This window comes from Pollicipes pollicipes, unplaced genomic scaffold, assembly GCF_011947565.3.
Source record: "Pollicipes pollicipes isolate AB1234 unplaced genomic scaffold, Ppol_2.1 Scaffold_3087;HRSCAF=3621_pilon_pilon_pilon, whole genome shotgun sequence".
Lineage (NCBI taxonomy): Eukaryota > Metazoa > Arthropoda > Thecostraca > Pollicipedomorpha > Pollicipedidae > Pollicipes > Pollicipes pollicipes.
The window spans coordinates 46615385-46631083 of record NW_023596225.1 but is presented as its reverse complement, the minus strand read 5'-3'; the positions used below and the strand labels follow the sequence as shown (position 1 = coordinate 46631083).

Here is a 15699-nt window from a genome sequence, read left to right as displayed (position 1 = left end):
GGGATGCCCGGTAAATGTACGCACGAATGTGTTCTTATGATTATGATTATCTATAACTATGTCAATAAAACTGCTGCTCAGACGTCCGTGTTGTTGTTGGTACGCGGTCCATCTCATTAGGCTATATGCACATGCTGTTGATGGTGGCGTAAGCGTCACACCATCATCAGACCACCGCACCCGCCCCACACTTCACTGGAGCGAGCAGTGGCCTCCCGCCGATCCGCCGCGAAAAGGTTTAGTTTTCGTAGTCAGAGAAACAGTGACTGCGTTCACTTGACGTCACTGTTCAGTCTGGCTACAGCCGTCCGGCGCTCTAGGCATATTAACCTTTTCAATGAGTCATTCGCAAGGGTCAACACTGTTAAACATGGATTTGTCGCACCACTTCCTGCTGTCCGCAATCCCCTTTTGCAGCATTGTCCCTCAAATGATGTTTTTTCTTCCAACAAAATCATTCCGATCTGATCTGTTTCCGTAGTTTCCGTTAAGTGTTCCGTTTTCGTAATTCGGCTTTTGTCTGTGGAATGCTTATGTCCTATGTAAACAAGCAAACAAATCCACAATAACAGCAATACCAAGTCTTGGAACATATATACACATCCCAAGCAACTGGAACACTGCAGCTTCCGTAATTTGTCGCTGACCGCCACACTGCGCGACTACGAATTCTTTGTTGTAAAGATTATTGGCAAAAGACTGTACCCTCAATCTGGTACGACGAATTCGTCTACGAAACGATGTGAAAAGTGATTGGAGCAAAATGTGTGGTTAATGCAGTGAACCTATGAATATTTGAAATCACAAATAGATGTGAAGAGCAGTATTGAGAGCGAGACATTGAAAAGAAAATGATCAAGCCATCATTTATGCATGCTCATTCTGCATTTTTTTCATCCTTGATTATAATCCTGTTGTGATCTGTTAAGCTTGCCTTCTCTTATTGTCGACGAGCTCCGAACTGCATGATGCTCTTACAAACCGATCTATGCTCTTACAAACCGTCAAACCGATGCTCTAACAAACCGCCCCGTTTCCAGCACTATCATCCTTACATCCTACCAAATTTCATTCTGCCTTCTCTTGACCCGTCCTTCCTAGTCATCGTCTGATTTTATCATCGCGTCGGCTTTGTTCATAGCTAACACTGTGTTTGAAAGTAGTGCTGTCATTATCACTCTATGGGTCCTGTGCGTTCTAGAGAACCAGACATTTCTTTAGGCTTTTTTCAAGACGGCATGTGAAGGACTACCTGTTCATTGAGGAATACAGTTTGCTATATCCGACTCCTCCTCGTACTCAATACGCATTTTGTAGCCAAAACTGATCTGTTGCAAAGCTGCATTGAGTCGATGGACGTGGATCAATAACGTTTCATACAGGTGAACGTCAACGCTACGAAGTGTAGCTGGTCACTCCATGCATCCCGAAAGTTTGTTAACAGCGAAAGGAAGAAAAAAGACATTGTCGCTCGCCGAGCCATCTTGAATTGAACTATATGACCCAATCCTAACGTCAACGGCCTGACCTGGCCACCGTTGGAAACCTTTTCCGTAAAAATTGGTGACGGATGCAAATCTACCTCTCCCGAGCGCGTGTTAATATTTGGCAATCGGGCGAAGAAAACTAAACAGCTGATAGCTTGAGGATCTTAAATTACCAATGATCTAACACACGGCTGGCATGGTATGGTCGTTGTATAGCTGCATCTAATAAGTTATACTAAAAACAAATTTAATTTTCAGCTGCCTGAAGCTGTGCAAAAATTTGACGCAGAATCGATTATCGGTGTGATGGAATCTTCTAAGCCTTCAAGGAGCAACAAAAGGCTATGTTTTTCAATGGCAACTGGAAAAGAAGACCTGGCACCCTCCACATCCGCCTTTCACCACTTGTAGCGCCGGTCCGGAGGGCCTATGGGATCTCTCCCATACGCTGTATCCCTGGCCTTGTTTGTTATCCCAGCATGCCGGTGACGAAAATTATTACAATTCCTTCACTTGGTATAGATGATCTGTGGATCATGTCTCACACCTTGCCAGGGGATCAGAGAGATAAAGCCTGGCTGGATTGGATAATACCAGACTAAATCCATACCGATGTCTGTAGCATCCGATCTCAACTGCCTGGTCTGTCATGTGTGATACATTGTCCTCGCAGTTTTCAGCCTTTAGTAGTATTGCCAGAACGGTCATAAACAGCTTTATCGTCGTGTGCTGAAAGGGCGAGGTCTTTTGGTGATGACAGGGCCATGCAAATTGCAAGGAAAACGGAATCACGGTGGGCATAATGGCTGAGCAGCGAGACGATGGTTCTTCATGTGCTTCCGCGTCCACTGTTTTTACTTACCCACGCATGGCATCCACAGGAAGTGACAATTTGTATCAATCAGCTGGCTTCTCCGCCCACTATCATACTCCAAGTGCATTTCTGACGATTTTACATGTTCTTTTTACATTGCACGGTGAGTTGTGCTGGGCAGCTTGCCCTTTGCATCAGATGGGCCGCAGGGCTATTCAGAAACGGTTCTTGCAGATATCACATGCCATGTATTCCGCATTGCAACCAATCAAGCTCTGTCATTGGTTTCTACGATAAGCTACCATTTCGATCTTTAACATCCATTCCCAAACCTCTGCGCGCGAAGTCCTAGCTCGGTGCCATGGGTCTGGGTAGAGCGGTAAGCGCCCGACGCTGCTGCAACTAAGACGGGTCAACAGCCGCAGGGTCGCCGCGTGCGGAGACGGGCGTGACCAACAGGGAGTGGCCGTGAGAGCCCAGCCGATGGTCCATCGCCAAACGGTCGCATGCGGACGGATCGGACCGTGACCTCAGGCCATCAGCGACTTGGAGCTGGCGCTTAAAAGCGAAGGCCTTGTGGAGAAAGTATCAGTTGCACTGCGTTCTCCGCCATCAAAGCTTGCACCATGAAGGTGCGCACTAGTGGTTCAACTAGAAGTACGATGTTGCTCACAATGGTGGTCATCTCATCTGCATTTCTGTGCATACAAAGTGAATGAGATGTCAAATTCAGGCTATGAATCAAAAGTACAGGAGCTAGATACCTACGAGGAACTTCTCAGAAACACTTAAAGACACGATATCAGTTCCGATCAGGAATGCATTTCAGTGGGTATAACGGACTACATTTCCACCTTCAGGCCTTCGTCGCCGTCGCCGCTCTGGCCGCCGCCGTCGCCGCTGCCCCGGCACCCGATACCCCGTCATACCACCCGGAGTACCAGTACAAGGAGGAGGCCAAGCCGTTCGCCTACGACTACGCCATCAGCGACCACTACACCGGCACCATCTTCGCCAAGAAGGAGGAGAGCGATGGCCACAACACCCAGGGATATTACTCGGTGGCTCTGCCAGACGGCCGTGTCCAGCACGTCAAGTACGTCGCCGACCGGTACGGCGGCTACAACGCTGAGGTCACCTACGAGGGAGAGGCCCAGTACCCCGAGTATCGCCCCGCTCCTGCCTACAAGGCTGCTGCTCCGGCCTACAAGTCTGCTGCCAATGTTTACAAGCCCGCGTACAGGGCCGCCACTCTCGTCCATCAGCCAACCATCACCACTGCCTATCAGCCCACTTCCCTGCCCTTCAAGGCTACCACTTCAGCCTACAGGCGCACTTTTAAGCCTGCTGCCCCAACATACGGGACAGCTGCTCCTGCTTATCAGGCAACTGCACCTGTTTACCAGACAACTACCCAGGCCCATCAGCCTGACTTGGAGTCTGCTGCCCCTGCGTACAATGCTCTTCCTCTTTCCTACACCCCTGCTGCCCCGGCCTACACATCTGCTGCCCCGGACTACACAGCTGCTGCCTCGGCCTACACATCTGCTGCCCCGGCCTATACATCTGCTGCCCCGGACTACACATCTGCTGCCCCGGTAGACAAACCAGAGGCCTTTCCGCACAGGTCCTCGACCTCTGCCTACAAGTCCTCCCACAAGACTGCTGCCCCGAGCTTTAAGCCGGGTGTGACGTATTAGGAGCGAGCAAGTTGTGTTGGCGTTTTGAAGCTGTGCGTTGTGATGTGACTTTATGCGATGTATATACAACGAACGTTTTGTTACAACAGAGCTTTTCTCGAAGCTGGTCTTTTCTGTTGGCATGCATATGTCAACAAGCAATGCATTCTGGGAAGATAACGCAGCTGTGGTCTGTGGTATGTGACAATACTGGCGGTGTCGTATTCCAGAAGTCCTGTAGCGCACGTTGTAGGACGCGAACAATATTTGGATGAGCCCGTCCGCAGTGGTGATGCTGGATATTGAAAGACTTTTGAGAGAATCCTTACAACATCGTTGCCCTTGAAAGGGAAGGCAGTGTTTGGGCCTCACTCGTTAAAATATGCATATTCGGACCACCTTCATCAGATGGCTTATTGCCCAGCTGATCGAACCTATATCATTTGAAGGGCATGTTCAGCCCGTGCATGATCTCTGATTATCATGTCCACGGCATCGACGGCCATTCGTACAAGGTGTTCCGCGTGGGTGTAGGTGCTCTTGTAATATACTTGGATGGGATTTGAAAATATTAACAGATCTTCAGTTGGTCCATTGGCAGGTCATCAGTCAGTCACACTGGCAGGTCATTAATCAGTCACACTGACAGGTCAGCAGTCAGTCACACTAGCAGGTCATTAGTCAGCCACACCAGCAGGTCATCAGTCAGTTATGCTGTCAGGCTATCAGTCACATTAGCAGGTCATCAGCCTCTGGAATCTGAAGATCCTGAGCTCTCTGTTATCACAGCATGATGACGTAGAGGAAAAGTTACTATTTCGCGGTACGCTGCACTTCGACGGTGATATTCACGAATACCGTGGCGCAAAAAGTTGTATGTATCCAATGTATTAATGACATCTACGCTAACGTTTTCAGTCACGATAATCGACGCACGGTACAGACTAGCAGCACTGAAGCTCTTTACAGACCAGCGAGGGCCACATCCGTCGCTAACAAGCAGGCAGTGTTCGGTTTATTTGTCGCGTGCGACCGCCAGCTCAGCTCGGCTCGGCATCGAGGTGGTCAGCCGGCGCACAAGGGGCCGCGGGGCGATGGCAGTGACGCGTGCCGACAGACCTCCTCGACATCCACCGACCGTCCGAGGCGAGCTGGCGCCGGCGAGGCGCGCCGGAGGCCGCCTGCCCACCCGAGGCGGCTCGAGCGGCGGAGCCCGGACCGAGCCGTCGCAGCGCCGACGCAGCGCACCTCCTAAACAGTAGCACCAGTGAGTGGATTCAGCGCGGGCCGCCGACCACGACGGGACAGAGGCGCGCTCAGAGCTCGCCCTTGGTCGCCTTGTAGACGCCGACCCGAGCGGCGGCGCGCGTCTCGCCCTTGCCGTTGCGCGCGATGCACGTGTAGGTGCCCGAGTCGCTGGGCTTGAGGTCGACGATCTGCACCCAGCCGGTCACCATCAGCTTCTCAGGGCCGCCGCGGGTCTGGATCGCCATGTCCTCGCGGTCACCTGGTGGCGAAGATGAGAACCAGTGGTTAAGTTAGCCACCAACAGAGGGCGAATGTTTCGTTTTCAACTTCCCAGACGGGCAATGTTCCTCGCGGCCCTGCAGCGACAGCCGATTCTGAACGACGCAGCTGAGATTGCGCCTCTGCCAAATTGGTCCAACGGCGCAACGAGCTCAACTGGTGTCGCGAAGGGCAGCGCGGACTCTAAGCCGGGACGGACGACGCCCGGACTGTACGGCGCGATACGGGGGTCAATGGATGTGGGTCCCAGAGTCGCAGGGAACGGCCAAGGGAGCCGGCAGTCCCTTGGTCTGGGCTGCGGTGGTCTGCTCTACCTCCGCGGTATGTGCGCGCACATCAGCCTCTCGGTCGCAGCATGCGGAATCAGACATTCACACATAGCGATGCCACGGTAGCCAAGATAACGACACTCTGATGTGTATTGCACGTTAATTGGTTTGCTAATTAAAAATGATGCATTGGATGACACCCAGGCGCGGGTAAATTCATTTTGGAAAAGCCGAAGTGGATGTTTGATAATCTGCATTGTTAGTGGTCACAGCTCTCCAAACGGTTTCGTGATCTACAGTGGGGGCAATCTGCGTGAGAAACAAGTGAGCTTCGCACAAGATGTGTTAGGCTTAGGACAGGTTTAGCGTGGACGCTTGCATCGGATAACATTCTCTTGAGCTAACCCACCCGCGAGCCGTTCCCTGTCAGCTGTGCCCAACCACTCCCATCCGTTTGTAGTTTTCCAGCACCTTTGATTAAAATTGTGAAATATGTCAGGAGCGGGTATACCAAAGCCTACTCTTCAACGTTGTGTTAGTTGCATAACCATCGTGAATGAAGCAGTGATGACGAGAGTTAGGAGACTCAGGTAGTAACATCATGCAGTATTTATTGAAATTTCTACCATACATTTCGTGAACTCCTACCAAAACCTTATTCCGGAACTTGATTTTCCAAAAATCTGTGTTTAGCTGATCCCGCTACCCATTCCATAAGACTATCTCTGACTTTACCCAGCCCGTGAGGTCCTCTAGTCCAGAGCTTTCTGCTGGACGGCAGCGATGCCGTTTTCAGGGGCATCTCCGCCTGTGCAGTGGTCCAGTCTGAGCCTGCCTCTGCGGCCCAGCATGAGGCCGCCCCTGCAGCCCAGCATGAGGCCGCCCCTGCAGCCCAGCATGAGGCCGCCCCTGCGGCCCGGCATGAGGCCGCCCCTGCGGCCCGGCATGAGGCCGCCCCTGCGGCCCGGCATGAGACCGCCCCTGCGGCCCGGCTTGAGGCCGCCTCTGCGGCTTGAGTGACATCACAGGCCGTTCCCGCCCTGCCCACTCAGTGCAGTCTGGATCGCGTCGGCCCGGCGCCGCCGTCGGGGTGCTGCAGAGGAATGTAAACACGGCTCTGGGTTCAGCTGACATCACCGCCGCGGCGGAGACGCTCAAGGTACCGCAGGGCGTGGGCTCTCGTCCTGCGACGCGGACCGCATTCCATTCAAAGTGTGTGCATGACGTTCGTGAAAATGTTTGCTCACAATCTACACTATCCTCCGATTGCGTTTGCAGGCGCAGGGGTAGCTTCAGGAGAAAGTGCACGGGCCGCTAACGTGTGACTGAAATGAGTCCTATGAGGACCGTTGGTGCTCACAGTCTACACTATCCTCCGATTGCGTTTGCAAACGCAGGGGCAGCTTCAGGGGAAAGCGCACGGGTCGCCAACATGCCTGAAATGAGCCCTATAATGACTGTTGACAGCATGCAGTCGTTTTAGGTGGATCGTTTCCAGCCCGCGACAAGTCGGATGCCTCCAAAGGCGGCAGCTCTCGCCGGAGCTGACTCCGCCTGCGACGCTTCCGGCCCGGCTGGCGCCGTCCAGAGTTCAAAACTTCAGACGATACGACCGAGGCCGCCGACCAAGGACGGCCGCGCAGTCCCTCGCAGCCAGCCATCCACCTACACACACACACACACACACACACACACACACACGAACACACTCCGTCTTTTGAAAACGTTGACAATAGCTTGCCATCGGAGAAATGCCCCTTGGTGCACGAGTTCAGTCCCCAGACACGAGAGCCTCCTCCCCGAGTTCTCAGGTTTCCGCCGCCCGTGCCACTGCGGCCGGCTGTTTGCTCAGTGCCGCCATTGTCCTGCCGACACGCACCGATAGCGCCGCCTGGCAACCGGCGCCGGTACTTCAGCTGCACAGCGCGCCGGGGCACTTAGGGATGTGGCAACGAAACTATCGTGTGCCCCTCGAACAATTCCCCTTTTTAATGCCGGGAATAGGGGACCTATTCCGCGCAACTCAACTGGCTCCACGCAGCAGATGTTTCATGCAATCACGTGATGTTGAACACGGCGGCTCCTCCGGTAGTTTCGTGGCGTGACGGCCGCGTCCTCAATTCTCCGCACGTCTGATAGCACAGTTGGCTACAGCGGGGCGGGCGCCGACGTGACCAGTGGCGCACAATCCGGCGCAGGTCTCCAGTCAGCAAAACAACTCCTCTGGCGGCCTGGAGTCCCTCCCGGCCTGCGTCCCAGCTGTATCCGCTGAGACGGTCTGTGGCCGGAAGTGAGACCGTGACGTAGGCACGAAGGCACGTTCCGGGACAGCGACCAGAGGCCAAACCAAATAAAGTGACAATCTACGGTGGCACACTGCCCTCACTTTCGACGCAGTGTTGGCAATAACAGCCCAAATCTTTCGATCGAAAAGCAAAGCAACGTGAAGCCGTCCGTCCCTTTCTGTCGAGCCCACGGCATGGGAGCCGCTCCGGCCGGGTCGCGTGCTCAGCACCGGGCGTAGCCGGCGCCGGCCGGGCCGCGTTGGCGGCGTGGACGCAGCGCGACCGGCCGTGCCGAGCTACGCCCGGCGCAGCCCAGCCGGGGGTGGCGGGCTGCCAGCCGCGGCTGTGGCGACGTCAGTCGTGACTAACCAACAAACAAACCACCCACCGGCCTGGCGCGGTCCGGCGGCACGTCCGTCCGGAGCGTCACGTGACCGGGCGGCAGCTGCAGGGCGGCGCGCCGCATCTGGCCGCCCCCGCGTCGTCGGCACGGCTGCAGCCGCCCCGCTCCACTTACACAGCGCCCGCGCGCGCCCAGCGCCCCGCCCCCCCCCCCCCCCTCCCTCCCCGCGGCGGCGGCGGCGGCGGCGCCGGAACGCCTTCGGCGGCCGCCAACGGGCAGCTGACGCACCGGCTGCTCCCCCCCCCCCATCCCCCTCCCGGCCGGCCTGGGCGGATCCAGGTCACCAGGCATGATCCAGTTCATGTCTGATGATCCCGGAGTAGGCGGTCGATGAGCTGCGCAAGATCAAACGCTTCAGCGGTGCGGAAGCCGCTGGTCTAAGCTCACGTCCAGCATTAATTCCTGCCCGGCGTGTCCATCCATTGTAATGGATAAGAAGCCATGGCCGTCTAGACGTCCCCTTAAAAGACATGAATTTATAAACAGTGCGAATTCAGCAGGTCATTGGGAAGGCTATGATGCAGGGAGAAGGACGGTGTCAACAGAAAAATGTTGACGTCATCGCCTCACACAGCGTTCGCCAGTCAAGCCGAGATACGGGATAGGGCTCAACAGTAAAAGTTCATATGTGGTGATCAGCAAAGATAAATTTTGGGTGTATTCACAGCGCGCCAAGAACGCTCTTTTCTGAGTGACGTCACGCAGAATCTTTGCCGGACATGTTCACACTGAGATTTGTGTTTTGTTTAGATCTTGACTATCTTGACGATTACTGTAAATACACATATTTTCGCTTGCAGGTAATACGAGTGCTCTTATGAGGAAAAACTGTCGACCATGCTCTTTGAAACTTGAACACCCTTTTTTACTACTCATGGTCGGTAAACGGCAAGTAAATTGACCTCTTTATAACTGAATCTGTTGCGTCATTTCTGTCTCTCTCCAATCGGGTCGCGGAAAAAGATTATGCGTGTCCGGCAACGATTCTACGTGACATCGCGCAGCATCTCTGTCGTCGGAGTCGCTGCGCACACCAAACGGCGCCGCATCCATGTGGCGTAAAGTCACGTATGACGTCTATGCCATTGGATCTTAGTCATTCAGAGTCGCTGTAGCTTCACTATTTAACCTAAGGACTGCAGTTTATCTTCATACCCTCCCCACAAATGTTGATTATCAACGCATGATTATATCTGAAATAAAACGAGCATACAGTTGTGACATTCTAATTACTCTCACCAGCACATTAGATCCAGGCCACCTTGGGGCTTACACCGGCCCGTATGATCGTTTTGCCTTTAAGCTCCAGCCGGCAGCGTCTGATGCCACACCCTTCCCAGCTCGGCCGGTGTCTCAGCTCGTGTCGGCAGACGTCCGGAGCGTACGTACCGGGCAGTGTGACGGTGCGGCCGTCCTCGCCCGTCTTCTCCCAGGAGATGTCCAGAGCGTACGTACCGGGCAGGGTGACGGTGCGGCCGTCCTCGCCCGTCTTCTCCCAGGAGACGTCCAGAGCGTACGTACCGGGTAGGGCGACGGTGCGGCCGTCCTCGCCCGTCTTCTCCCAGGAGACGTCCAGAGCGTACGTACCGGGTAGGGCGACGGTGCGGCCGTCCTCGCCCGTCTTCTCCCAGGAGACGTCCAGAGCGTACGTACCGGGCAGGGTGACGGTGCGGCCGTCCTCGCCCGTCTTCTCCCAGGAGATCTCGGGGATGGGGTAGCCGCGAACCTCGCAGTCGATGACGAGCTTGTCGCCCAGCTGCTCGTGCGCGTGCTTCGGCCCGCTGGCGATCACCGGCGCTGCCGACGCAGAGGTATGACGTCATGGTGACGTCACAGAACGGCGCGGTCATGTCACGGGAGACTGTGTCATGTCAGGTGGCGACGGTGGCGGGCCGCGGGGAGAAAGTGTCGCTCGCCATGACACCAGACGATGGTGTCACAATACGAAACGGCGGTATGACGTCACTGAATGTCAGTGTCTTGTCACAGAGCGGCCATGTCATGCCACAGAACGATGCCGCAGCACGGGATAGGGTTCCGGAACATGAAATCAAGACGTTACAGTCGAAACGACGGCGTTACGCGAAGAACTACAGCGCAACACACAACGATGGTACCACGTCAGGAAGCTACGAAATCCCGCTTCACCGTAACGTTACGAAAAGAGTCACAGAACAGCGGCATCAGGTCACGCACTGAGGGCGTCACGTCAGAGAGCGACTCCACTGAATGACGGCATGCGGTCATATCACGGAATGGGACGTCGTATATGTTCACGAACGACGGTATCAAGCTCGAGAATTGCGATATCACACTAAAAATGCAGTGATACCGTCACGCGACGTAACACTGCTAGCGTCTTTTCCTTAACAAGTCTGCGGGCAGTCACGCGATCGCCGAGAGGGAAGCGCCTTAGTCCATCGCGCCGACCAACAGATGTTCTGATAAGGCTGTGTTGTAAGTGTATTGACGCGAGATAAATGTACATCAAGAGAATGCGCCAGATAATTGTCTCGCCGTCAGTACCAGTCAGCCGTGTGCGAGCGAGTATCTGCGAGCGTCGAAAGGCACCGTCCCAGGTCCAGTTCCCTGTGGCTACATCGTCAGACGTGATATCAGCTGTCTGCGCTAACAAAGCGTCACGTTCCAGCGGTCGTTTGAGCTCCACTCCAGACATAAATCAAGCGTTCCCAAACTGCGGTAAGTCGCTTGCTTCGATTCCGGCTTCTCGAGTCATATTCCTCGGCTGTCCGCTGGCTAGTCTCGAACAGTCCGCGCATCTGGAGTTTGAGTGTCAAGAGTTTGAGAGTTTGAGTCAACTGACATGTCTCGCAGGGTTGTCATATCTGGACCTTGGCTGTCAACCAGCTGTTCGTCAGGGTCCTGTGGCCCTTGGGCGTCAAGTGGCCTGCTTCGCACGGCCTCCCAACTTCACCTTGGGCGTCGACTGACCTGTCTCGCAGGGCCCCCACATCTGGACCTTGGGTGCCTCTTGCGTGCCGTTCTTGTAGGCCACCTCCATCAGCTGGCAGAGGTTGGGGTAGGTGTTGCCGTCAGAGCCGCACACCATCTCCTGCTCCTTGCAGACGCACAGCGCCGCCCGCTGCAACACAGCAGGTCAGGAGCGCGTCAGGACCACATCCTACGGCACGTATGCAGGCTCCGGGGCCGCAGCAGGCAGCGAGCAGTGACTGAAGATTCCACACAGACTCGTCCGAGTTGGTGTCCGAGGTTTCACTAACGCGTGAAGAGAATTATAGGAGACCACAGAGCTGGTGCACCAGGACAATGTTGCATGTTCTGCTGTCCTTATCTCTATCGCCAGCATGCTCCAAAGGTCTACTGCAAGATGTCTCAGCACACAGGAGTAGCATCGAAGCTTGTGAGGTTGCACCAGGCTGTATGGGAACGACTTGAAATAAGACTCAGCGGCTAAGAATCACATGCGACGTTTCCCGGAGGCAGGAACAACACGCATTTACTTTAACATCTATACCTAATCGAGTGATTGGCGAAACAAAATGTTTGCATCACACAGAAAACATGATGCGTTTCTTATCAAGTGTAATGCACCGGGGTGATTGTGATTGGAGACAGGAAAAAACGAACCCACAACTCACCACCGGAGAACATCCCCTGATATTTCTGTTAAGCCCCTCACCTTAAACCAGTAACGAGCGAGCCAGGCTGAGGCGCAGCTTCATCAAGCATGATAACCTGACCGTGACTTTGCATCGCTGCATATTTAACACCACGTCATCATAAGATCATACCAGCAAAGCGTATGGTTGCCCGTCAGCCGCAGTTGCGTGGTGAGAAACGGTGCTCCACCAAAAGCTCCGTCCAGCTCCTGGCTGCGTCTAGAGCATTGGCGGCAGCCTGACACTACTATTGTCCTGACAGACTTACGCTGTACACTACCCATTCTGCAGTCCGCATCACGCAGATGTCTGTAAGTCTGTCTGTCATGTCTGACGTCTGATGTCTGTCTGTCTGATGTCTGTCCCCAGTGGCAGTTGGAGCAGTCCCGGCAACCTTTTGGATATGCAGTGCTCGCCTCCGCTGCGATCCCTTGTCTGTATTGTACTCAGAGCATAGTTTGGCCTGCCTCCATGACCCAGAACCAGTCCGTGCTCTAACCTTTCCCCTTCTGGCCCTGAGTCTTTCGGTGCTACAGCCGCCGCCACTGCGGCCCGAACCTCTTCGTATTGTAGCCTTCCCCTTTTGACCCTGAATCTTTCATGCTACAACTGCCGCCACAGTGACCCAGAGCACCCGTGTTGTAAGCACCTACCCCATCTCCAGTCTGCAGCCACTCCACTTTATGCCCTCCCTGCTGGTTCCAGATCCTGCGTGCTGTACGCCCCATCCCCACCCTCTACCCCCGCCTCTGTGACCCAGAGCTTGCCCGTGGCATTCCCGCCGCCGCCGTGACCCAGAGCTTGTCCGTGACACTGCCCCCGCCTCTGTGACTCAGAGCTTGTCCGTGACACTCGCGCCGCCGCTGTGACCCAGAGCTTGCCCGTGGCACTCCCGCCGCCGCTGTGACCCAGAACTTGTCCGTGACACTCGCGCCGCCGCTGTGACCCAGAGCTTGCCCGTGACACTCCCGCCGCCTCTGTGACCCAGAGCTTGTCCGTGACACTCGCGCCGCCGCTGTGACCAGAGCCACGCCGACCCAGTCCCAAGTTGGATATGCCTCCGTCAACCGTGGGTCCAGTGTAATAAGCAGACCACGTCCGGTCCGCATAAACAGTTCGTCTTCCTGGCGACCACGGACGCGCGCGTGCCCCGGCGGCAAGAACACGCGGTGGGCGGTTTCTTTTTGCAGTCCGCACGTTTAGGCCCGTTTGCTGCAGCGTTTGTGGGTGGACCAATACCAATAGTTCCTTGTCCAGAGTCCGCAAACAGGCAACAATGACAATCTTTCAGAATTACATTTTGCCGGTACCATGGCATATGCGACCATAACTTGAATATGCTGCCTCAGAAGTGATTCCGAAGCTAAACCGACATTTTTCCTGATCTTTAAAGTTAGCTCCAGCCTTATGCAACACAACTTGAATGTTGATTCAAATCCTACACCAAGCCTACGTTCTGGCACTCTTGTTGCAGCACACGTGAGTATTTCCTAGACCTCTGCCGCGCCATGCCCAGCAGTTTCAGACTGGCCTCCGTGTCCAGGCATGCCCTGTCCGCCGCCCACGGGCCCTGTCATCGCCGGTCAGCTGCCCCCGCCCCGCAGGTACACGGCCGCCGCGAGCGGGTCTGCACCCTGGGGTGACATCAGACGCCCAAGATGGCGCCGGCCGTCTGCTCAGGCCGCTTACACAGCGCTGAGCTAGCCGCGGCGCGCCGTGCGTGGGGGCGAAACTGGCGGTCACTCTGTCTATCGGACGGAGGCGAGTGCTGGACGTGATTCTGACAACACTGGGATGAGGTAATGCGACTCACTTCCGCGAGCCGTGCCGAACTGCGGGGACAAGGCGGGGGCAAATAGAGGGCGTCGCGTGCAGGGTTAGAGCTCGAAACTGCGTACGCTTCAGGATATCCGGCTACAGCAGTATCACCCGTCGTAACAATGCCAACTGGGTACCTCTGTGAGCATCACGGTAAGCACCCCACGGAGGGTCTGCCGTGTGCGGGGTCCTCCAGCCCGCAGACTGCAGCCGCCGCTGACTCGGCCCTGCAGCGAGCTGGCCACTGGTGTTGTTGTTCTCCCAGAGCATGACGTGGCAGTGGGCGGCTGCCAACGGCTTGCGGCCGGGGGTGGTGCCGTTTCCAGGGACCGGACCCGAACAGCGGGGCATTGGGAGACGCGGGACGCGGACCAGAGACCGCGGCGTCATGGAGCATGATGTCACCGACGTCCTGCTCGACTGAACTAGCCCGAAGTCGGGCTCCATGTCCTGCACATAGGCGCCAAGGTGCGAATAGCAGCAACAAAACTTTGCTGCATCCGAGCTTTTCAAATCGAAGTCGACGAATGTGCGGCGGGGTGGTCAGAGCCGCGTCCTGATTGCCCATAGTGGCCAGGATCAGAGTCATGGATTGGTAGCGCCGGGGACAGCTGACGCTGATCTGGTAAAAGGAACGTCACAAACCAGCTGAAACTTGGAAGTGCTCTAGCTCGAGATGCAAACATTGTCATTACAAACGTCTCAAGAGGAAGCCAACATGTGGCGAGACGCTGTAGCAGCGTTGATAGCTCCGGCTATTGCAGAAAAAGCACACAATTCGAATGACATGTGCAAGTACGAGTCACATTTGATACCGCGCGTACTCCCTCTCCCCCAACCGCAGCACCCAGAATAGAACCAAGACACGCCTGGGACCAAAACTGGCCGCCGTCCAAGCGAAATACGGCGGTCCGCGATCTCCACCTGCCCGTACCTTTCTGCCCTTCTTCTGGTTCGTCTTGATGACCTGGCACTCGAGGTTCTCACCGCAGCGGCCGTCTCCGCGCAGCCTCTTCCTCATCTTCATGGACGGGTCGTCACACTCCTCACCCTCACGCTTGCCGCAGACGGCGCAGCAGTTGCAGAGGTCCATGACGACGCGGAGTAGCACTCGGTGGCCACCGCACACTTGCTCGGGTCGCATTCGCCGCAGTCGGCGGCCAGCGCCGCCGCCGCGCACGCCAGCACCAGCAAAGCCGTGCGGATCATCGCTGCTGCTCCCGGGTCGTCGATCCCTGCAGGACGTGCCGTACACCGGGCGCTGCCTCCTCTGCCGCCGATGCCTGACTGGGGCGCCAGCGCCGCCGCCCGCCGCCCGCGGGTTGGTCCGTTGGCGGGCGCGTCGGCGCGAACGCCGTCCTGCGCAGGCCCCTGTCCGTCGTTTAGATTACGGCCAGTCGAAGATAATAAACAGCGTCGCTGCGAGATCCGGTGTCGGGGTCGCCACGGCAGGGGCGTCTGCGAGACGGCAATCCGCGGCTGGGCCGCAGTTTCTGTGGCGCCTGCGTGAAGGCGATGTCTTTAGTTAATGTGTTGCACACAATGGGCATTGGCATGTACACAGACGCAGGCCATTGCATTGTAAATGGGCATGCACACGACGCAGGCCATTGCAAAGACCAGCATTCCAGCGTCGATGGTGTTCATGCTGATGTCAAGGATCGTGGAGGCCAGCGTTCGTTAGTCCGCTTACAGTCCGAGAACAAAGCAGCGATATCCCATTTTACGACTGGTTGCAGGGTGGTGAGGCTTGGACCGCGTGCAAGGTAGACCACA

At 55.8% G+C, this 15699-nt stretch overlaps 1 protein-coding gene across 1 annotated transcript; it reads right to left on the bottom strand.

Moving 5' to 3' along the window:
• Positions 1 to 4885: 4885 nt before the first annotated feature.
• On the bottom strand, positions 4886 to 15021 carry LOC119090338 (insulin-like growth factor-binding protein-related protein 1). The gene is made up of 4 exons (XM_037213132.1): positions 14858 to 15021; positions 11417 to 11567; positions 10118 to 10261; positions 4886 to 5487 (listed from the first exon to the last, which is right to left on the bottom strand). The coding sequence occupies exons 1-4, from the start codon at positions 15014 to 15016 to the stop codon at positions 5297 to 5299; spliced, it is 645 nt and encodes a 214-aa protein (XP_037069027.1). The 5' UTR covers positions 15017 to 15021; the 3' UTR covers positions 4886 to 5296.
• Positions 15022 to 15699: the final 678 nt, after the last annotated feature.